The 23,107-nt window shown below is 37.6% G+C and overlaps 1 protein-coding gene across 1 annotated transcript; it reads right to left on the bottom strand.

Moving 5' to 3' along the window:
* Positions 1–485: 485 nt before the first annotated feature.
* Positions 486–22,836, bottom strand: mettl25 (methyltransferase like 25). The gene is made up of 12 exons (XM_066669117.1): positions 22,568–22,836; positions 21,196–21,360; positions 19,758–19,876; positions 16,663–17,316; positions 14,737–14,884; positions 9,779–9,873; positions 9,572–9,601; positions 9,052–9,125; positions 6,969–7,062; positions 5,708–5,782; positions 4,971–5,042; positions 486–1,267 (listed from the first exon to the last, which is right to left on the bottom strand). Exons 1-12 carry the CDS (start codon positions 22,770–22,772, stop codon positions 1,169–1,171), a joined length of 1,830 nt encoding a protein of 609 aa, XP_066525214.1. The 5' UTR covers positions 22,773–22,836; the 3' UTR covers positions 486–1,168.
* Between the last annotated feature and the right edge of the window lie 271 nt (positions 22,837–23,107).

Raw genomic sequence — 23,107 nt, 5'->3', positions numbered from 1 at the left:
TTCACCTTAATAAAATTGGAATGGTTGGTGATATTAACTTCCTCCTGTATGAGGCACATTAGTATATGGGAGGGGGGAAACTTTTCAAGATGGGTGGTGACCACGGCAGCCATTTTGAAGACGGCCATTTTGGATCCAACATTTGTTTTTTCAATGGGAAGAGGGTCATGTGACACATCAAACTTATTGGGAATTTCACAAGAAAAACAATGGTGGTGTTTTAACGTAACTTTATTCTTTCATGAGTAATTTACACATTTCTGACCACTTATAAAATGTGTCTCCCACTCTTCACACACTGATAGCAACACCACAGGAGAGATGCTAGCACAGGCTTCCAGTATCCGTAGTTTCAGGTGCTGCACATCTCGTATCTTCACAGCATAAACAATTGCCTTCAGATATACTGAAGTCTCCTACTGCTCTGCATATATTGATAGCCCCCTACCACCCTTTTCTTCAAAGGTTCAGCCTGTTCACCACACTGATGTGGTGGTGTTGTGTTAATGTGTGTTGCACTGATATGAATGGATCAGTTTTTAACCCCTTGGTGTCAGTGCTGGACTAAGAATAGTTCACCAACCAAAAACATCAGCCAACAGCATCCTTTGTCCACTGATGGACTAGAGGCTGACCAACACAGACTGTACAGCAAGATCTACAAGGTGGACCAACAAGGTAGGTGTGTTTAACTTAAGAGGTTGTTCAGTAAATAAATGTGGCTCAAAAAAGGACTAACATTGTTTTGAAAGTAGGGCTGTTCATATTACAAGGAAAAGATCGGATGTATAAAGTGTTAGTGCAGCTCTTGTGTAATATGTTAGGATGTCACATACATCTTGTTTTGAGTTTATAACTGTGTTTATATCTGAATCAGGACAACTCTAGGTGAGCCAGGGTTTCATTCTGTTTAACTATGCTTTATTTTGGCCAGAGACCCTGGGATAAGACAGACATGATAAACACAGTCGGAAAGAAATGAAAACCCACATAAATTATCTTTGAATTATATCTGCCATTACTCATTTACAGTAAACAGATGTGAAATATGTTAGGCTGGAATGGTAATAAGGACACTAAGAGACACAGCAAATATAATAAAATGATTGATTTAATTTAGAAGGATTTAAAAATAAAAGGCATAGCTGTGGTAAAATGGCTTCGGTCTTCATAAAAGTCCATGTCTCTTTATTCCGACGACAGCATAACATCTGGGTGACAGAAGCGGGTCAAAGAGCTGCACCAGGGCGGAGTATGACACGTTATCCTGCCAAAACATTTAAGCATTAATTAGGATTTCACGCTTTGGAAATATATGGAGTGTAAAGCAAAATATACAGTACTCTGTGAAAGTCAGAAAATTTAATTTCACATCAAAACAGTCATTAATTAATTGTAATTAATTTCTTCTTACATTCTTCTTTTGGTGTCACTTTGTGTTTTACTTTATGTCGTTCTAACCTTTGATACAACTCCTGTGTATTACTTTCCTTGTTGCCTCTCATTATATTATCTGTATAGACTTCAGTCACCTTTAAAGTGTATGTTTGGGGGTCCTGTATTTTTCTAAGTCCTTTGATATAATTACAAAACCACACCAACATCTGGTTTGGGAGGCTATCAGCTTCTCGCAAGACCACTAGTGGTGAGCAAACGGCAAATGAAATTTGAGCCTCGATATTCCCTAAATCTGAGACCGCAGATTGTTTAGAGAGAGACCTGTGCGCACACAATAAACTTAATTTCTTTTCTATTTTTCGCGTCTCCTCTGCTATATTCAAGAAACAACTTGTCAGCAGAAGACAACATCTTCCAGTGATAAAAGCAGGAACAAAAGGAAAAAAAATAGCATAAAAACCCTTTTGTTTGGGTGTCTTCACTTTTTTTTTTAAGAAATCTCAAGGAAATCTTTTTCATATACTTAAATTTGATTGTATTTCTGCTGAACCAGTTCATTTCTAGATTCTTATTTCTTAATCTTAATTATTATTAATCAGCTTGATTTGCAGATTTCAATTCTTTGCCTATTATCTATTCTCAGAAATGGCTTCTTGACACATCCACATCCTTTCATACCCAAAATGCTGAGTTGACTTCACTGATTGGAAGGATGGATTGAACCAGACTTTTTATTTATTTATTTTTTATTAGACCTCAACCATGACTGCAGCTAACAATTTCCCGTCTCTCGAAACCAAATGCTTTAAGTACTGTTGAAGACTCTTGTGGGGAAACGAGGGGTTTTGCATGGCCGTTCTGGCCCCACTATCGCTTTTTCATTTAAAAAATATTATGTGTATAAATATGTTTTAATGTATTTACTGATTCAAAGTCAACTAAAAAAAGTATATTCAAAATTCTAAATTCAAACAATCTGACACTTGTCGTTTTATTGTAACTGCTGTGTAGTGCAAATGTAAAGGTAATTGTAATTTTATTTTTAAAAATAATATTTGTTATTTATACGGGTGGCACGGTGGTGCAGCAGGTAGTGTCGCAGTCACACAGCTCCAGGGACCTGGAGGTTGTGGGTTCCATTCCCGCTCCGGGTGACTGTCTGTGAGGAGTTGGTGTGTTCTCCACGTGGGTTTTCCTCCAGTGTCTGTGTCTGTGTGTGTGTGAGTAAATGTGTGTGTGTTGCCCTGTGAAGGACTTGTGTATTCCTGCCTTGCGCCCAATGATTCCAGGTAGGCTCTGGACCCACCGTGATCCTGAACTGGATAAGGGTTACAGATAATGAATGAATGAATTCTATTTATATTTTATCATGCAAGTTAAATGAAATCCTTTAAATCTTACACATACATACCTTTGGATACACTATTATCCCCCCAAAAAATGCACAATCGATAGATTTGCAGTGCTTTTTCCTCAATGGAACTCATAATGAATACAGTTCTTGCTTGCCATTTTAGAATAGTTTTTTAGATTTTTTTTGAATAATACTTTGTTGTTGCCATAAAATGACAAAATAGAAGGAAAATAGCATTCTGTTCCACTTGTACATGGATATCTCCAAGATCTCTCACTGATTTTGCACAGTACTCTGTGTCAAACAATCGGTCTCACTGCCCCTGAGCATTTTTATCTACTTAACGTCTTGCTTTAATGATCATATTTGCACACCAGGAATGAGTCAGGTGTTTTAGTTATTCACCACTTGTGTGCAATCAGTGATAAACTCAACAGTGAGAAACTATTTGAATTGGGTATGACATTTAGGTCAGATTAAAAACAAACTGCTTTAGCCTTAATCCATGATATAGCTCTTCATAATCACTCCTTTCAAAAAGTGCATTCGTATTTTCAGTAGATGCTGTGGCTCTTAGCTTAATGATTTCTACAAGAAGAAATGTCATGAGGTCTGGTGTGACTCTTAATTTCCATACGCACACCAGGGGTGCACATGTCTGTCATCAAGAACCTTTAATGAGCAACAAGCCCTTTCAATGTCTGACAAAGGCATACCACATAGATCTGTGAGCAAACACACAGAGCCGCCATATCACAGAGGGTTATGTGACCGCTGAGTGAACGCAATAAGACCATCCAGAAACGATCCCTAGAGAAAGCAGTGGCGTAGGATCCTCACATATGATTAAAAATTTCTCTCCCTGCTCTGGTTTCTGTGTAAATCCCCCCACGACTGGCTTAGCCACACAATCTTGACGGACATTGCTGTGTGGGTGGGTGGGGGGGGTTCATGTTCAAAGCATGTTAGAGTAGGGGGGAACGTAGGTGTAACTCTAAACTGTTGAACTCCTGTAGGATGAATAGATTTTTGGAATAAGGCCAGCCGCTGCCAGCTGTATGGCTAAAATTTAGCCATCGCCTTGTAACAGTACAAGAGTAAACACACTAAACTTGCTTTTTCCTAACTTTTTTGGAACTCTTATATAATATTTTTAAATACAGTTGCAGGCAAGTGTTTGTTTAAAATTTTCCCCTTAGAAAACAAGTACACTTCCTCTACAGAGAATGTAGTTTTGCACACTTAATGTGCAGTTTATTAGGAAATAAATGTCCTTGCATGAAATTCAAGCTCTAGGGAATGTTGGGTACACTTACCTTTCAACACCAAGAAAGCATTTAACCAGGGGTGTTCAAACATTTGCAGTTTGAAGAGTTTCAGTGTACATATCTATGTACTTACAGAATGGAGGTTTGAAAAGAAAAACCACATTCGCAGTTCTTAAAAGCTAGAAGCTATGCTCCATATTAATAAGCTCTAATTCTCTTTAGAAAGACATGAATAATTTCTTGAATAAGCTGCATCTTAGTTAGATACTAGTGTTAATTAATAACGGCTTCCAAATGGTTTTCAAAATGGATTATTTTGTCCTCAAGAAACTTGAACGTTTTTTAGTTTGTGTAGTGATTACACACACGTGCTGCAATCCTAAATCATGCGGATTCAGGGGGAAATTAAGACCCTTCCCGAAAGCCCAAATGAAGCTTACAAAGGGCCTTTTTTTCTCTAATTACAAGAGGATTAAGAAGGGTTTCCGTGTTGTATTGCATAGGCTGACACACACACCCCCACCCAGCATTCGGGAACACACTTCAATGTAGAACTGAAAGAGATCCCTGACTGACAATGCCTCACAATGGCTTAGGCTCCAAGGGCAAAGGACTAGAGAGGGACTGGAAGAAAATGGTATCACCAGTCCAGGGGCATCTCTGTGAAACCCAAAGAGCAAAAACCTAAAGAAATATTGAGTTTGCAAGTAGTCAAGATAAGCCAATAATATCTCACCAAATCACTCAGTTTACACACACACACACAATCAATCATCTTACTCTGAGTAAAACATGTTGTCCAGAGACTGGTTGGACTATTGGTGAACTTTTGTAACATTATTCTGCGTATTCAGATGGCAGAAGGACAAAAGGACAAAGGCCTCAAATCTTTTTTAATATCAGGATGAGACAGAGCATATATATGTGTGTGTGAACAAAAGATGCATTACCTGTTCCTTCAAATAACACAGTCGGTCCAGTAGTATGAGCCCTTCTATACAGGGAGCCAAAGTCACTTTCAGCTGGGAAAGAAAACAACTGTGTCATGACTGAGGCAAAAATAGTTCCACGGATTATATACCACTACAGTAATGACCTCAGTAACAAACACAGTGTACATGTAGTTTCATATACAGTAAAAGATATATAGTGCAGAAAATAATAGCAGTAAACCACAAAGCTGTTTAATATGGGCCCATGTTTTTATTGAAAACATTGCAGAGAATTATTTTAAATGGCCTCAAGTGTTTTGTTTTATTAAAGAGTTTAAAAAGTAATAAAAAGAGTTTACCTAAAAAACAAACAGAAAATGTACATATTTCATCTTGTAGAATCGTCAACAGATTGATGGAAGCAGTTTAGATAATTATGCATTGTACTTTTATGTATTTATTTTAATTTCTTCAACTAAAACTGCCTTATTTATTCATTAATATATTAATTAATTATTTTTTGCCTACTGTAAAAGAAAAGAGTAGTATCATACTGGCTTTACCACTGGGCACTGTAATTTAATCTAGGACTGGGCTTAATCCGTGTGTGGGTAACCAACCCATTGATAGTGCTAATCTAAAGTTCAAAAAATTTGTTTAATGTTCTCTGTGGGGGAGAAAAAAAAGACAAAAAAAAAAAAATCTAACATATTCTTGTTCAATTTAGACTGAGTGTGCTGATGTGTGGTGCTCACCATATTAAAGGCCACCATCTCACTCATCCTCGGGCTGTACAGCTCATAATAACTCTGGATTACACTGTCAGAGAGCTGAAGGGGTAAGAAAAAAGCAAAGTTGAGGACAAGGTGATAGCTCTGAAATTCTAAAAGGAGACTGTGTCAAAACAAAACACTGTTCTCACAGAACAGTCAAGAAACAGGACCATTCATAACCTGCCTTTGGATTGGAATATGAAACATACAATATATCATTGTACTCCTGGACTGTTAAATGAAGCCTAATCCACAGCCCATAGATACGTGGGCTATTGTTCTCCTAACACTGGACTAAAGCAGGTTTAGATAATGCGTCTTACTACAATGTAGAAGGAATCAGTAAAGTCAATATAAAGAGCTCATTATACAAAGCTCAGTTTGAAAAATAAAAAGGGATTATAACAGAACCCTGTGTAAATGACATGTCTTGTTGGTTTTATAAACAATTGTCAGGAGAAGAAAATTCTACTCATTTTAAAATCAGAACTACTGTATAGTTACTAGGCGGCACGGTGGCGCAGCAGGTAGGTGTCGCAGTCACACAGCTCCAGGGGCCTGGAGGTTGTGGGTTCGATTCCCGCTCCGGGTGACTGTCTGTGAGGAGTGTGGTGTGTTCTCTCTGTGTCTGCGTGGGTTTCCTCCGGGTACTCCGGTTTCCTCCCACAGTCCAAAAACACACGTTGGTAGGTGGATTGGTGACTTCAAAGTCTCCGTAGGTGTGAGTGTGTGAGTGAATGTGTGTGTGTTGCCCTGTGAAGGACTAGCGCCCCCTCCTGGGTGTATTCCAACCTTGCGCCCAATGATTCCAGGTAGACTCTGGACACACCGTGACCCTGAACTGGATAAGCGCTTACAGATAATGAATGAATGTATAGTTACTGAATTTAAAATATTTTGTTAAATTATCTTTTGTTTTAATATTTCCAATAGCTCAAACAGAGCAAATAATTGAAATCTAAGCACTGATATTGGTAGGAAACTGTCATATTCAAAAGCTCTGTATAGGTTATTAATATATTCATATATATTAATATTTACAGATTAATATTAATACTGAACTAAAACATGCACAAATGTGTCTCTGTTTATTTGACTGATTTGGCAATAACTATGTTTTTATGAAAACATTTCAATGCATTTCTTCTCTAAATGCAGACTCAAATCAATTCAGAATTAAGTTTCGAGTGTCAGTTCAAAAGAGGTTCCTGTTATTTTAACTTTTGATGACACTATCCCTCACCTTCGATTCATCCAGGTCCAGTTTCCTGAGGGCTCTTCTCACGTAGTCCACAAATGAGGACGCTTTAGAATAAACATTTCCAACGCGCCTCTCACTGCCAAGAAAAGCCAGTCATTACACAAGAGTTTTAATAACCTTTTTCACAAATAGATCTTATAAACTAGTGCATGCTGAGACAGTAAAAAGGAAAGCTTGCAAAATTCAAGACCCAAGTTCTCTTTTCTGTGCCATTTCTCAACCCAATCTTGCCCATTTGAAAATAACTGTATGAAGGAGATTAACTAAAGGACTGAAAGATCAGTGTTTTTGTTTTCACAGTGTGTTCTGTGGTTTTTGGAGTGTGTAGGTTTTAGTCAAGGACTGCACAATCTTTTGACTCCCAGACCATTTAAGTCAAATGTCAAGAGTCAAAGTCAAATTCCTGATCCCAAATTTGTGTCAGGAATTGAAAGTACCTCTGAATTTTAGCCAATTATTTTTGAAACTTTTATAAATTCCATGTGATATGGGCTATATATTAGGTGTACAAATATGCTTTAAACGTTTTTTGTTTCTTCTCTGCGGCACGGTGGCGCAGCAGGTAGTGTCGCAGTCACACAGCTCCAGGGGCCTGGAGGTTGTGGGTTCGATTCTTGCTCCGGGTGACTGTCTGTGAGGAGTGTGGTGTGTTCTCCCTGTGTCTGCGTGGGTTTCCTCCGGGTGCTCCGGTTTCCTCCCACAGTCCAAAAACACACGTTGCAGGTGGATTGGCGACTCGAAAGTGTCCGTAGGTGTGAGTGTGTGAGTGAATGTGTGTGTGTCTGTGTTGCCCTGTGAAGGACTGGCGTCCCCTCCAGGGTGTATTCCCGCCTTGTGCCCGATGATTCCAGGTAGGCTCTGGACCCCCCGCGACCCTTAATTGGATAAGCGGTTACAGATAATGGATGGATGGATGGATGTTTCTTCTCTGTGTTGTGGTTACTTGTGCATAGTATTAAAAATTTGGCAAGGGAGAAAATGGCAAGTCAGAAGAAGTTATTTGTCACTGCATTCTTGAGTTCCATGAATTCCATGAAGGAAACGTGCTACAAAAGCATCCATTTGTACTGTTCTTGAACAATCCTCTTGTATCCATTTGTTCTGTTCTTGGCGATAATGTTGTATCCAAAGGTGCATGTGAATTTAGCTGATTTAAAAATGGTCATTTCGATGTTAGTGAACATGAACTTTGCTGTGCCCCTACGAAGGTTAAAAAAGCATTGCTTGATGAAGGTTTGTGTCAGACAGGACTTGCTGAACAACTTGGAGTAACTTCAACAAAATGTTTACAACTGTTTACACTTTACGGGAAAATGGATGCCACAAGAACTGAGTCAGAAGAATAAGGACCCTGTTATGAAGTGTTTAAATCTGTAAAACAAACAACAAAGAAAGAAAACACAGTGTAGAGCCAGGGGTGGATATGAATGAGATATAAAATGTGTGCTGCATTATGAACTTCTGGAACTGGGTGAAACTGTTAATGCTGATCGCTTCAAACAACAATTGCTGAGACTGAACCAAGAAATCGATGGAAAACATCCATTTAGGGCAAAGGACCGCATTCCATGAAATTGCTTCATGTTGGCCACACGTTGTTAAATCACTCAAAGAAATGCTACTGAAGCTTGGGGTTTTGTCTGATGTACACTTCAAAACATTTGGGTTGATGACATCATTGCAACAAAAGACAAATCTTTTAATGCTTGAATTTGTAAGCTGCCCAACAGATGGCTTAAGGTGACAGATAACAATGGGGAATATTCTGATGATTAAACGTAGTGTTGCTTTCTCACAAACAAAATGTTTCATGTTTGAAAAAACACTTCTGTACACCTAATAATACCTCCTGTAATTATTTTTATAATGTACTACCAAATACACACAATTTGTATTATTATTTTTATCAACACTGTATGTGGTCTGTTGACATATCTTGCTTGTTCAGTACAGGTCATATATGTGAGCAGTCACCAAGACCAATAGAGAAATAAAATGATTCTGATTCTGATGATAGTAAACATATAAAACACATTTAGTGTATGTAATGCTTGCTAATGGATACCTCTTATGAGCGTCATAGTGATCCCAAAGAATAACATGAAGAACTGCCCTGTAGAAGAGAGACTCCATCGGAAGCTGAAACAGACAGTGGGGGAAATAAAAAAAAAAACATCTAATAAAAAAGCAATTCATCTTATTGAGAGTGTCTTCAGATATTTGCATCCACTTTCAACCTGTTTTCTTTTAAAAATGTTATGCACATTAGGTTTGTATGGTTGTACAGAAACATATCCACTGGTAAATGGCTGTAAAACACCAAAAAAAAGTTTTCACCAGCACAGAAAATAAATGTAGAAAGACAGAACATGCCCTGACTCATTATAAAAACAAGAACCAGCACATATCAGTTCATGTAATTATGGATAAATATTCATATTCCTCCCTGAAATGGAAGTACTGGTATTCAGCATGGTTTGGATATTACTGTGAGCTGCACAAACAGCTCTTACACAGAACCTCTCTCTATATGCAAATCCAGGATGTTGAATGGAGGCATGAATATGACTTAATCAGTCACTCACCCCTCCTCCAAGTGACACCCTCTCCAGAGCCTAGGAACAATGAAAGGGAGAATAATGAGGAGCTGGAGACTCACTTACAGAGCCTCTACACACACAGTTATATTATGTCCAAGCCAAAGACTGTTACTCTGGTCCATACATAAGAAAGTCAAAACCTCAAGTATTTAAGCCAAGAATTTAATTTAATTTAATTTATTTTTTCCTCACCAGACATGCCGACATCCTGGCATTTCGCCCACAGAAGCATGCCTGTGCTCTCAGATACTGGCTCATGGGAAATCCACACACTCCAGCGTCACATTCTGCTCAAGATTAAAAGAAAATCAGGAGAAACAGAGTGGATAAGCATTATATAAACATGTTTACATATCTTCATAAAGATGGGGTGAAATAAGCCTTAACACTGTTACATTCTGGTCCATTCATAACTGTGGTAAAAACTGCGATGATTGAACTGCTCTGGTTAAATACAATATGATTATATACTCCTATGTATGTTCCATAAGGTAATTCATTCATCAGTAAGTCACCGTTCAAAGATATTTTCAACAGCTGCACGATAGCTTCTAATAACTATATGAATGATCTGTGAGGTTATTTAAATTTTTATTTCTTTTTTTATTTATACTTTATTTATTTACCTTCAAAGCAATCATTAAGTTCAGGTTTTGTATTCTTCAGGAAAGTTGCAGAAAATTGCACAGAGCATTCACAGAGAATTCAAGAAGTAAATATAGTATAAAATTGGTCAGTATTCCTTTTACAGACTTGCTTTCAGTTTTTCAAAAAAAAATTAGGAATATTTTCACATAGTTCTTAATGTTCTGTTTCTTATTCAAATTTAAATTGAGACACCAATCTAAAAAAGGCATATACCACATTATAGGTGTCCCATTTTGAGTCCTAAAACCAGCTCTTTTCTAATTTGTTCATGTTTTGTTTTCTGTTTTTGCATCATGACATATTTTCAGAGCTTTCTTCTTACAGTGTAAGGATGAAGAGGAATAGCTGTGGTCATTTTTAGATCTGAAACGGGATTAGAACTTAATTTTAAGCTTGTGCTTTTAGATAGTTTAAATAAGTAATGTAAAATTGATTTTAGATGATCAAAACAATTTTTACATAAAAGATTTTTTTCTCTTCATGTGGCTATCAATGTGACTTGGAAATTCATTCTATGAAGCAAATTAGATTACGATTCAGCATTGCTTCAATGTAGTGGAGTACAAAGCTGCGGACCACATGCTCTGGTAAGGCTTCCAGGCAAATGAACTTGAGCTGGAGTGTTTAGGCCTTGCTCCTAATGCAACAAAAGCTTTGTTTACATCAGCCACCATGCTAATCCAAACCCTGCCACGCTGAACAAGAGCCAGAGGCAAACACAAATGCTGAGTGTGAGAAAGAGAGTGTGTGAAAACTGTCATACTCATACTCAACAGGACACATTCACCACGGCTTTTACTGTGACCCTACAGTGTGTGAGTGATCAATCTGTACTTGGGCGCTGTGGGCCTTAAACTGGGTGATTTCCAATCTGTGTTTGTTTGTGCTTGTGTGTCAGCTGGTTGCATTTTGACCATAACGTCATCGCCCAACACTTTCAATTATGCAAAAGCCTGGCCACAATCCAACACAACAAGGGAACCTGGAGGTTGGAAATGAGAAAAGAATCGGAACTGGAAACTAAACCAGTGGCTTCATTAAGTCGGTTTCACTCTCCTCCATTGTTACTGTTGGCTCTTCTCAGAAGCTACCGCTGTTGCGGGTAAGTTGGGGTAAGTGGTGTTAGTAGAGATGAAGCTCCAGTATTCTTCTCAGTCAGGGATAGCTTTACTAAAGACTTTTATGTCATGGTAATTCTGTGATTCAGAAGTAAACAAAAGGGGCTGCTTGCCCAGACACCAATTCATCTCAGATGCAGGATTAACAGCCTCAGGATTTAGCAAACACATATCATGAAACATTATCATAATATTTTGTTTTCTGAAGAAACACAATCCCAACAGTTTAAACATTTTAAAAGGTTGTGAATGTTAGGCTGAGTTTCTAAGTGCTCTGCTAAGAACAAACGTAGATACTCTGGGTTTAATAAAAAATAAAAGATAAAGTTTAAAATATGCCTATATTGAAATTTTGCAAATTTGCAACATTTTCAGAAATGTAAGAAAATGGCTGGAAGCAGTTATAGAATTGTTTATAAACATCATTGGTCTAATCTAATAAAATCTGTCATTATTTTGTGGATGCAAGAGGGAACCACAAAAGAGGGACAAACAATGGTTAATGCCTAACCAAAAAGGAGCACCATATCACAACAACAGAAACTGTACAGTGCTCTACACAAAACACAAATAATATTTCAGTGTTCAAAAGTCTTCTATATCGTAGCTGTCTAAAGAAAACATGTATCTTCATTTTAGTGGATTTTAATTTAGTACATCACTTGAACATAGCTGTCCTTCACATTGTGTGAAAATGAATGATGTATGGACCAAGAGAAACGCTCCCAATTTATTTATTTGTATTACATTGACTTCCACTAATCATGGTTCATGGTTTTGTTTGGAGAGTGACATATAGCATTATAATATATATAATATAATATATATAATATATAATATATAATGATTATAATGATTACCAACTCTTAAAAAAAAAAAAAAAAAAAAAAAAAAGGTAAACCAGGCGCTCAAAAAACCCTACAGTGACCAGCTCCTAACTCTCTGTGTGTATTGTGATCTGGAAGTACAGCTGATATCAGTTATACAGCAAAAAAAATGAATCAAGATATAATTAATCATGACAATATATTTATTATCATATTGTGTAAGAAATGGAATAGAGTAAATTTTATTCTTCCACAAATGTACTGAAAATAACTGAAAAGAGTGCCCCTTATTTCACATTTGACCCAATTTATGTTTTTAAATTACATTAAAGGTAATGTCTACGATTGTGGGGAACTGCAGTTCTCTCCAGTTTGTTTATGTTTAGAAGCTCCACATGTTTTAAGCTGGAATGGTGAGTTTAAGAGAAAAAAAACAACTGTTGTTTGTTTGTGGCTGAAGTTGAACTTGTCTGTAAGGTTTTGTTCTTTGTACCAAAGAGACTCAGTATTAACGAGTTGTTTAGTTCTGTAGCACTTTTGGTCTGTGATTACTTTCATGCAGTTAGCACTCTCCCACATTCAGCAAAATCAGCAAAAATAACTCAATATTACTTATTTTAATCATTTTCAATATTACTTATATGGAGCAGGAATAAAGCAATATCTTCATGTTGGTTCATGCTTTTCAAAGTTTGAAGGACTCTTGCCTGTCTAAAATCCTCCAAAATGCTGTTTTTTTGCCATGAGCAGAGAGAGAAAGCCTAATATACCAGACTGAGGCAGTTGTTTTTTTTATCCATTTACAGACACTGTGGCTTTTTTTTTTTTTAACTCATTAGACACGTTTTCAGTGCCCTGGTAGACTGGAGAGTTAGCAAATGGTGTAGAATTATCCTCAGAATTATATTGATCAGAATTGCTTTTGATTAAAATCAATCTTGATCATTTTCACTTTTATTAGATCCGCTGAAATATATTTTCTAAAAAGAAATTCTTAATAAAATCAATGACTGTATATTGCTAACTTTAGGTTGTGAGATCACTATATACAGACCACAAATAAGTGGAATTTCCTCAGTTACAGCCACCCAACATTCAGAATATTATGCCTGTACCACTAATGAGGATATATATATTTATATATATATATATATATATATATATATATATATATCAGAACTTTGAGGTAGGAAACTAAATTACCCTCTGTAGACTGGTAATTTTTGCTCAAATGTGAAATAATATGAATGTTTTGCTTCAGTGGATATCTAATGATATTCCATAATATTATGAGAACTTTTCTCTGGCTAAATTGAAACGGATATCTTCATGTGCTCCAGGGCTTGCCAGGGCTTGACCTTGTCCTCTGCAATTATGGGGTCAAAATCATCATATTTCTGCTCATAAAACACTATTCAAATTCTACACATCTGCTTTCCAGTGTCTCCTTTCCTTTCCCTAAGGAAAAGCATGAAGGAAGCTACATTTTTTTTGCCCTTCTACAAATATACTCAGGTATTTCTATTGCATGTCACATGTAATTTATTAAGCCCTTTAAAGGTACTTTTACTTCTCTGCTTGGCTGAGGAAATAAGTAATAATCCCTCCCCCAGAGACTAGAGGAAAGTGACAAATGAGCCACTGGTTTGGGACAGACTCATAAAGCATAAGAGAGGGCTGTGAATGAATTCAACTGTCTATGTGCACTAAGACCCCACTGAGTGACTCTCTGTGACACCACCACAGGCTGTCTGTGCACCTACTGTCCTTTTTTTCCCCAAAACAATTCTTGAAACAAGAACTCACCAGAGATGAGCTTGGGACCAGGGAATTTGATGGCATTTCTGCATATAATTGATATTTGGTTTTCTCGTTGCATGTTAGAAGTTTTAGGTTGCATTTCTCCAAATTGATCTAGTGCCTAGGTCAGTCTATATCTCAATTATCTATTTAAAAAATCACTGTGGATTTCCTGAGACTACTTTACTTACTTCACAATAGCAAAGACTAATTTTATGATGAAAATGTGTGTATGTTGGCTCTTCGGGGCAGAATTGTTTTCCAATTAATACCATTAATTATTTGCAAAAATAATTATAAAAGATATTCTTAAATATAAGAATTAGGCATGGTAGTCTGTAATGTAAATGTCAACAAGACCTTAAAGAAGCAATAACATCATTTTTACCACTAATGTACCTAACTAATGTTGTCTGCATTTATTATTGAACCATCATCATTATCATAACATCAGATTTATAGCATAATGACTGTTTCATAGCAAGAAACATCTCTAGAGAAAATGGCTTATGGCTTCTTTAAAGAGTGACCAGCTTGCAAGTGAATGCTATTTCAGTAGGAAAAAGCATAGGGTCACTTTTTCATTCTTCAACAATTATAGCAATAAAACATTGGTTTAGCCCTCTTGGCTAACCAACATGATGATGTGTCCTGTAACGTTACTTGATGTCAGGAACATGACTCAGCTCTTGCAGGAACTGTGGGATATTTTACTGAAATTTATGGGGTGTTTTGGAGGCTCCGGACATGTACTCACCCTGGCGGTCCTGATCAAACTGCTCGGACAGGAGGTGGTAGCAACAGCCCACACTACAAACAGCCTGAAGCTCAGGCTTAGCCACGAACATCCGCAGAGTGCTGGGAGCCAGATCTCCACAAGTATGCAGGCCAACAATTACTGCATCCTGAGACAGAGAGACAGAGGGTATTAAAGGGAGCACTATTTAGTTAACAAGCTTCTACAAACATTTTCTTTCTTCTGTTCATATTGAGAGAATTCTTTCATTGTCATGTTAACTTCAGCACATAAATTGTGCATCCAAATATTAAATATAATTTGCACTCTGTAGATTATGTATACTTATTTTGAATTAGAATATCAACAAATGATGTAATTTGACCAAGAAGAGTCCAGAGGTTGGCATATGACTGTATCTGTAACAACAGATCTGATCCAGATCTAGCAAACTGCTGGCATCCATCACGCTCCACAAACGAATCATACGTCACAATGGGAAGAACTCATGTGCCAAAAATGCCATTCCCAATCCAAAGCCTAATTTCCCATAATCAACATAATTAACATGATTAGAATAATGACTGCTCTCATGCTGTCACGTCAGGGGAATGAAGTAGCTTCAAGCTGCTTTCTATTACCACCCTATGGCTGCAGTGCTCTCATATTACAATCCCAACCCAATTCAATGACATAAGATTATACAAAGCCAAGAACACATTCAATACATTTATTCAAATAATAGTTCTAAGAATAGAAACTACACAATAGGAATTATTCAGTTTTACATAAAATAATGGCCATACAGAAGCAACTGGTCACCCAACTGAGATTAACCCATTTTTCTCAGAATATTTTAGTAAAAGCAAATGCCCCACTACGCCTTGAACTGACTTTTCTTGCTGAGTCCATAGCCAAGTGGTCATAGCTGTTTAATCACCAGGAGAATCTATATGGAGTCAAAATAGGGTCAAAAAGATATTGAGTTTGTAAAACAATACTCATAAATGTAAAGGACTTTGTAACTGCGTTTGAGTAAATCAAATGTTGTGAATGTGTGAATCAGTACCTTCTCAAATGGCTTAAAATGTGCAAGAGCAAACCTTTTTAAGATTCCAAATGTGACCGTGGAAGTTTTTGAATGAGGTGGAAAAAATCCACACATTCGCCTTCTCTGCTGCGTGTGCGAATCTCTTTTTGCCGTCACGGATTTCAGACCCGATTTTGACGGCCAATTGATGGACCAATAAGAAATCTTTAGCTGGACCAATCAGATCGCTAGGTGTAAACTGGTCTAATGCATTAATGAAGCCCCAGCGGTAATAAACAAGTAAAAAAGACTTGTGGCTCGTTCAGACCTGCTAAGTTTCATCTCTCTCTGCCCACGGCAGAAAAATGACAAAAAGCCCTTCAAACATTGAAAATCATTAAAAAAAGATGAGGATATTACTCTATGCCTGCTTGATAGGTGCATGATATTTACTTATTTGCTGTTTCAGGTTATTTACGTAGGAATCCACTCTAAATTTGGGAGCTTGCTAAGTGCATGAAAGTAAATCGAGCTAAAACCCTACAAAACTAAAAAACTTGAGTTACAAATGATTTTCTCTGAATAATTTAGAAAAGTTAAGCTATATACAGCCGTTTTTATCCTCAAACATAGCATTTCATCTTAAAGACGCAGAGCTTCTGAACGTAAACAAACCAGAGAGAACTGTAGCTCCCCACAATTGTAGAGGTTCCTCTTAAGGAACTGACATTTTCTCAAGGTTATATGATGAAATGTGGTTTGACATGGCTGTATCTCTGAATACAGACAGGATTTATAGGGTAATAAAGGGTTAAGAAATAGAAAAATGAATACCAACATAAATAAAAACTAAAATTCTTTGGGACAACCCTAGTTTGGCTCTATTTCCCAACATTCAAACTAATGCAGGCCCTCACCTCAAGGTCATTAATCAGTGTCCTGAGTTCTGTTTCTGCTGTAACATAGGAGGTAAAAGGTGAGAAAAGGTTGCTGCCACTGTTTCCTCTCCCTTCTCTGGCTTTCCTCTCAAGATTCTCCCTCTTCCTCCTCTCCTTCTCCTCCAGAGTCAGCTGGCTTGGGGGGACACGGGGGGTAATTTCCTCCATGATATCAGGGGACAATGTAGAGAAGAAATTATTTTCTGAATCACTGTCTGTTGAGTTCAGTGCCCATTGTGTAGGTCCATTTGAAAGTGAGGGGTCATGTGAAGTGGAACGTTGGACTTCAGCCTTACAACTCTCCACACCGGTGCTAGCATTGGTTTTCCTCTCTTCAAAACTCTCATTATCACAGTCCCCCATAGTTTTTTCTTCTTGGTTTGCAGAGACAATGAGTCCCCCACTAGCTTGCTCTTCTTCTTTTTGACTGTTTGTGTCTTTGGTTGAAATTTCTTGGTTGCTCTTGACCCTGCTGTGCTTTTGATAGGCTCTGGAGAACTTCTTAAGCTTTCTGTTCCTCTCCTGAGCACCACGTGTGTTGACGCTGGAACAGTCAATGCCAAACACCTGCAGGCCATACTGCAAGGAGAGGAATGAGCATAGGTAACCTTTACCTGAACCCACATCTATAACCTGAAAGAGACAGTGAAGATAAAACAATTTGTAAATTAGACATTTTTTGTTTAGCTTTTTCCCCTACCCTCCTCCAAAAGTTGCATAGTGTAGTTTCTGCAGTGCTGAGCCCAGAGAAGCAAAGACAGAGGCTCTATTCCCCTATTAATGGTCAGTGAAGCATCACAATGATTGTGAAGCTGACTCTATAAGAGTCATAAGGCTTATTTACTGATTGAACATAGGTGAATGCCTCAATCAATTATAGGATCTCAGTTCAGATGTTCAGAAAATACTTTAATTCAACATAAAAGGAAGCAAACTTGTCTTTGGCAGCACTTTTTGCACATTCACAGCTCATTCTGATCTGTGTGAGCTACTGCTTGGACCGATTTTGCTGCTCCATCTCCTGGAGCCGCGGAGAGAGAGCTGTCTCCCATGGTCATTCCGGGTGTTCTAACGAGTTGTGCTACCAGCAATCCTCTTGTATATAAAGTAGCTCAGGTTTGTACAGAAAGTTGCTGGTGCTAGTCAGTTTTTTAAATCACTCGCTAGAAGGTCTGAAAAGTCGCTAAAATTAGCGGCAAAATTATTGAGGGAGGCACACACTGCCCCCTGTGGAACTCGTTGGAAGTACCACTCATTTTAAAACACTCACCGGTACTAATTATATGGGGGATTGTACCGTTTTTAATGACAAAACATTGAGATACTTTTCTAGTATCGGTATACCATGCAACACTACTCTCACGTCAACGTGCCTTAGGGTCGTGTGCCTAAATCAGAAACCAACCCTGATTTCATTTCTATTCAAAACATCTACTGAATACAGATTTAAGTTTTTCAGTACCAAGAAAAATACAGGAGACAATATTTAACATAAAATTACACAGAAGCATCACCAACTAAATATAGCCTTATTTCATCCCGTATTTACATTTACATTCATGGCATTTAGTAGACGGTCTTATCCAGAGCAACTTACAAACGTGTGTTCTGTTCAACCTAGTGAAATGAGTTGGTTAAAGTCTAATGGTGCTTTTCCACTGCATGGTACCTACTCTTCTTTTTTGGGGCCTTGTCCCTGGTAGCTTTTCCATTAGCACAGCTCACACGTCAAAAACACAGTGTTTTGGAAACCACAACAATTACCATGGTAACATTATTGTTTACTCCTTATGTATTTACGTGTTGTGTTTTTGGGACTGAACCCATCTCTGTGCACCATAAGCCCCAGCGTTAGTAAACAAGTAAAAAAACTTGTGGCTCGTTCAGACCTGCTAAGTTTCATCTCTCTCTGCCCACGGCAGAAAAATGACAAAAACCCCTTCAAACATTGAAAATCATTAAAAAAAAAAGATGAAGATATTGCTCTATGCCTGCTAGAAAGGTGCGTGATATTTACTTATTTGCTGTTTCAGGTTATTTACGTAGGAATCCACTCTAAATTTGGGAGCTTGCTAAGTGCATGAAAGTAAATCGAGCTAAAACCCTACAAAACTAAAAAACTTGAGTTACAAATGATTTTCTCTGAATAATTTAGAAAAGTTAAGCTTCAGCTATGTACAGCCGTTTTTCTCCTCAAACATAGCATTCCACCTTAAAGACGCAGAGCATCTGAACGTAAACAAACCAGAGAGAACTGTAGCTCCCCACAATTGTAGAGGTTCCCTTTAAGGAACTGACATTTTCTCAAGGTTATATGATGAAATGTGGTTTGACATGGCTGTATCTCTGAAAACAGACAGGATGTATAGGGTAATAAACGGTTAAGAAATAAAAAAAATGAATACCAACATAAATAAAAACTAAAATTCTTTGGGACAACCCTAGTTTGGCTCTATTTCCCAACATTCAAGTTGTCAACACTACCTGCTGCGCCACCGTGCCGTCCCAAATTTGCAGAAAAGCAAAAAAGTTGAGTAGAGCACAGCAGAGTACAGCAGGTACCATGCAGTGGAAAACACCTTTATTTTAATTGCTTTTATTACAGCTCCCATTCACTATCACTACAGAATACCTTCTTAGAATTTTTAAAAGCTATCTGTTGGGTCATTTCTCCACTCCTCCAAACTTCTCTGTTATTGACTGAATGTTCTGTTTCTCATGATCCAAACATGTTCTGTGTTAATGGGTGGTTTATTTAATATTCTGACAACTTTTACGTTTTATTTGCAATTTATATTTTCCTCTTTATTGTCTGTTTTATTTAATACTGCCTTTTTTTACAGCTACATCTGAGAGGATTGTCTTTTATTTAACAGTTTCAAAAATATCTCAATCAAAATTACAAGCAAATATGCTCATTTTGACAGGAAATGAAATGAAGTTTGCAGACTTTGGCAGTGTATTTTACACATGGTTTCCTAGCAGGTACTCAATGTATACTGAATAACAAGCATGGAGCAGGGTTTCACTGACTGTGACATCAGTTTCAGCTGTGTAAAAAAAGTGTTTCTTACCTGATTGACCCCGGAGTGTTTGGCAAGACCGGCCACCACTTCAGACATAGCTGGCACTTCATGAGCTTTCTTAGAGTTCATGAACTCATCAGGTTCCAGAACCTTATCAGAACTCCCACCTGAAACAAACGCAAAGCTGAAGAACATTGTAATCAACAGGAAAATGGAAAAAGAGTCAAAAACTTTTCACTGATTTAATGATTGCACAATGCTGCCATGTTGGACTTACATACAGTGAATACAAACTTGATCACCTCTGGTCAACTACATAATGTTTTTCTATGTGAAAGTATATAAAATGGCTGTCTACAGAAAATTTAATAATTTCTGCACATTTTAATGAACAATTACTGTAGTATGAGTATTCATGGGTTGATGTGATGTGACACTTTTGGCGTGGGCACCATTTTGGGGACTGATTGTCTGGTTTTAGAGCGCAGCACTAATTTAAACAAATAGGAAAGACTGATAATTTGATCTCATACACAACTCCTCTCCCTGCGATGGACAGAGTTTTAAACACCCACAAGCACAGACACCCACCTCCTCTCTATGGCAGAGGGTAAAGGATCACACTGTGTAGTATAATGAGGAGAAAAAGACCATTAAAATCAGTTAGCCACGTTAGCATTTTCATCATAGGATTGAATTGAAAACTGTTATCATGTCAGTCTCTAATGCATTTCTGCTCTTCTGTTTGAACGTGTGTGAGTTATTCATTCGCAGACCATACACAAGCTTCAGGAATCGTCAAGCCAGATATTCTTTTGCCTCTCCTTTTTCTTTTCTTAAAATAATCTGATCCTGCTGTCCCTGCACTCTGAGAGTAGAACAGATTCTTGGAGGATAATGTTTTATCATGACTGTCTGCTTCAATTATTCCTCTGGTTTGGCTTAAAGTTTAATAAAGTAGGTCTCCTTGTCTGAAAGTGTGAGTGATCACTGAGAAATGTTACAATGCCGCCGCAAAGCCATGGCCGAATCCCAGATGTCTCCCTACACCCTCCGTAGGGCATGGTGTCGTTTATAAAATGACGGTTTGTGCACCCACATAGTGTGTTGTATTTTGTTAGTAATTTTTTGTGAACTATTAGGTACATGTTTCACTGTTGAATTCTGTCTGTATTATTTGTTTTATTATCTGTGATGTGCACTATGTAGGGAGTACGGCACTACTTTGGGACACAACCCAAGCTCCTCTACTGACTGACACCGATGAAAAGAGCTCCGTTTAAAAACGTGACATGGATCACGTTTGTAGGGTCAGGGATCCATACTTATATCCCTTTCATTTTAAAAGTGTGTGTTTGAGTAATGAGTAGGTCCCCAGTATGGTGAAGACAGCTGCAACCCATAAATATAATATTTCTCAGCTCTGAAAACCACAGTCTTGTTTTTAAAGTGGTATTCAAATGTCATTACATTCAGAAATGCTTACCTTGGGCATCTACAGATGTCACTCTTAGAGTTTCCATTACTGCCTCTCGTTGCACACACACACCCAAACCTGCCAGAGAGTGGACTTTAGCTGCCCACAGCAAAGCTGGCACATCCACCAGTTTCTTGGTGACACTGCAGAATCCAAAGGTGATGTTTTCATTCACTGTAAAAGAGAACAAATTAATAAATAAAAATCATATACATACAGGAGTGAATTTGGATAAGCGCTTACAGATAATGGATGGATGGAAAATGTTAATGTAAACATATCTGTGTTAGACTCTGCATATGGTTCAGTAAGCAACTACAGTTTGGCAGATCATCCCCCACCCTCCAAGTCTAAAATGATTTCATACACACTACACATTTTTGTGATTTAAAAATAGTTTATATAATTAACAGTACCTGTTAAAATGCTATCAATGATTCATTTGGATTTTTTTATACAAAGAAACAGGTAACAATTTGCCAGTTACCAAAGAATATTAAGTTACATAAATGTATACGCATCAAATAATAGAAGAATGTGATTTAGTAAATTCGTATAAAGAGTCAAACTCATTTTGATCACATTGGTATTGGCAGATTGTCAATATTTATTGTTTTACTGATATATTATATTATTGTTATCATGTTAGTATACAGATAATAAATAATCAAATATAGTTGTGTCCTTCATTATTGTCATCTTCTTCGATAAGCAAATAAACACAACAGCGATTCACAAAAACAACTATCGTGTGAATGACAGAATAAGGCCTAGTTTCCTCAAGACATTGACATTTAAGTAAAATCTGAATCACCATAAATAAGCTGTTATTTATTACTTAGTATTAACATTTTTTCAGATAACTCTTCTCCTGTGAAAATGAAATATTTATCATGTTACAGATGCAGGTAAATGCAAGTTTTGCAGTCTTGTCTAGTTCTGGTGGTCCTCTGCCCTTGCACGAATATCTTATTACAGTCTATGTCACTTATCTCCAAAAATGGTGCAATGTTTCAAGCCTAAATGATCGGAGATGCCAATCTTAATATTGTACTAGGTTTGCCACATCTGCAACATCCCAACTCACCAAACCCTATACTGCTGAGTCATAGCGACCTCTAGTGTTAAGTGATTGCAATTGCCTTAAAACTGAACGTAAGTATTGAGAGTTGACATTAATTCTCTAATAGAGAGATATGTATATATATTCAAGACATCTACCAAAGGCTGAAGGATTATCAAATAAATCCTCTGTCCCAAAAATAAACAAACAAACGAAAATCACTGGAAAGGGAGCTTTGGGTGATTTGAAGCCCAGCCACAACGAGCTCCAGCACATGAAAACACAGGGAGTCGGAGAGCTCCAGTGAGTGTAACCTGCCTTGTGGCGCCGCGGTGTGGTCTGGAGCGGCACGGAGCGCCTCTAAAACCTCATCTGGAGTCAGAGCCGTGAACGAGCTCCACACCCCGCTGGTATAGAAGTCCACTGTGTGAGCGTTGGAGACGCTTAACGACACGGAGAGAAAGTGCAAAACCGCGTCTATCTTACTCCTCAGCTCGTCCGTTGAGACTGTAGTAAAAGCCATAACGACTTTACACACACACACACACACACACACACACACACACACACACACACACACACACACACACACACTGGGAGGGGGAGACTGAACTCCAGACATAGCTAGCCGCACTAAGAGACAAACCTTTCAAACTGCTGTCAGGTCATTATTCTAAATAGATTTCCGCTTCGGTCATCAAATTAATTCAGAAAAAAACGTATCTTTGCTCATTAAAATTACTTATTTAAAAGTTACTTCTAAGAAAAAAACACTTTAAATTTAGCTACGAATAGGTTCCTTAAGACGGCCTGTTTAAGACCGTCTTTAAAATACGGGAGTTTCAGCAGAAATTACCC

Source organism: Hoplias malabaricus, chromosome 4, assembly GCF_029633855.1.
Source record: "Hoplias malabaricus isolate fHopMal1 chromosome 4, fHopMal1.hap1, whole genome shotgun sequence".
NCBI lineage: Eukaryota > Metazoa > Chordata > Actinopteri > Characiformes > Erythrinidae > Hoplias > Hoplias malabaricus.
Note: the sequence above shows the minus strand (reverse complement) of the source record. Positions and strands in the feature narration are given on the sequence as shown.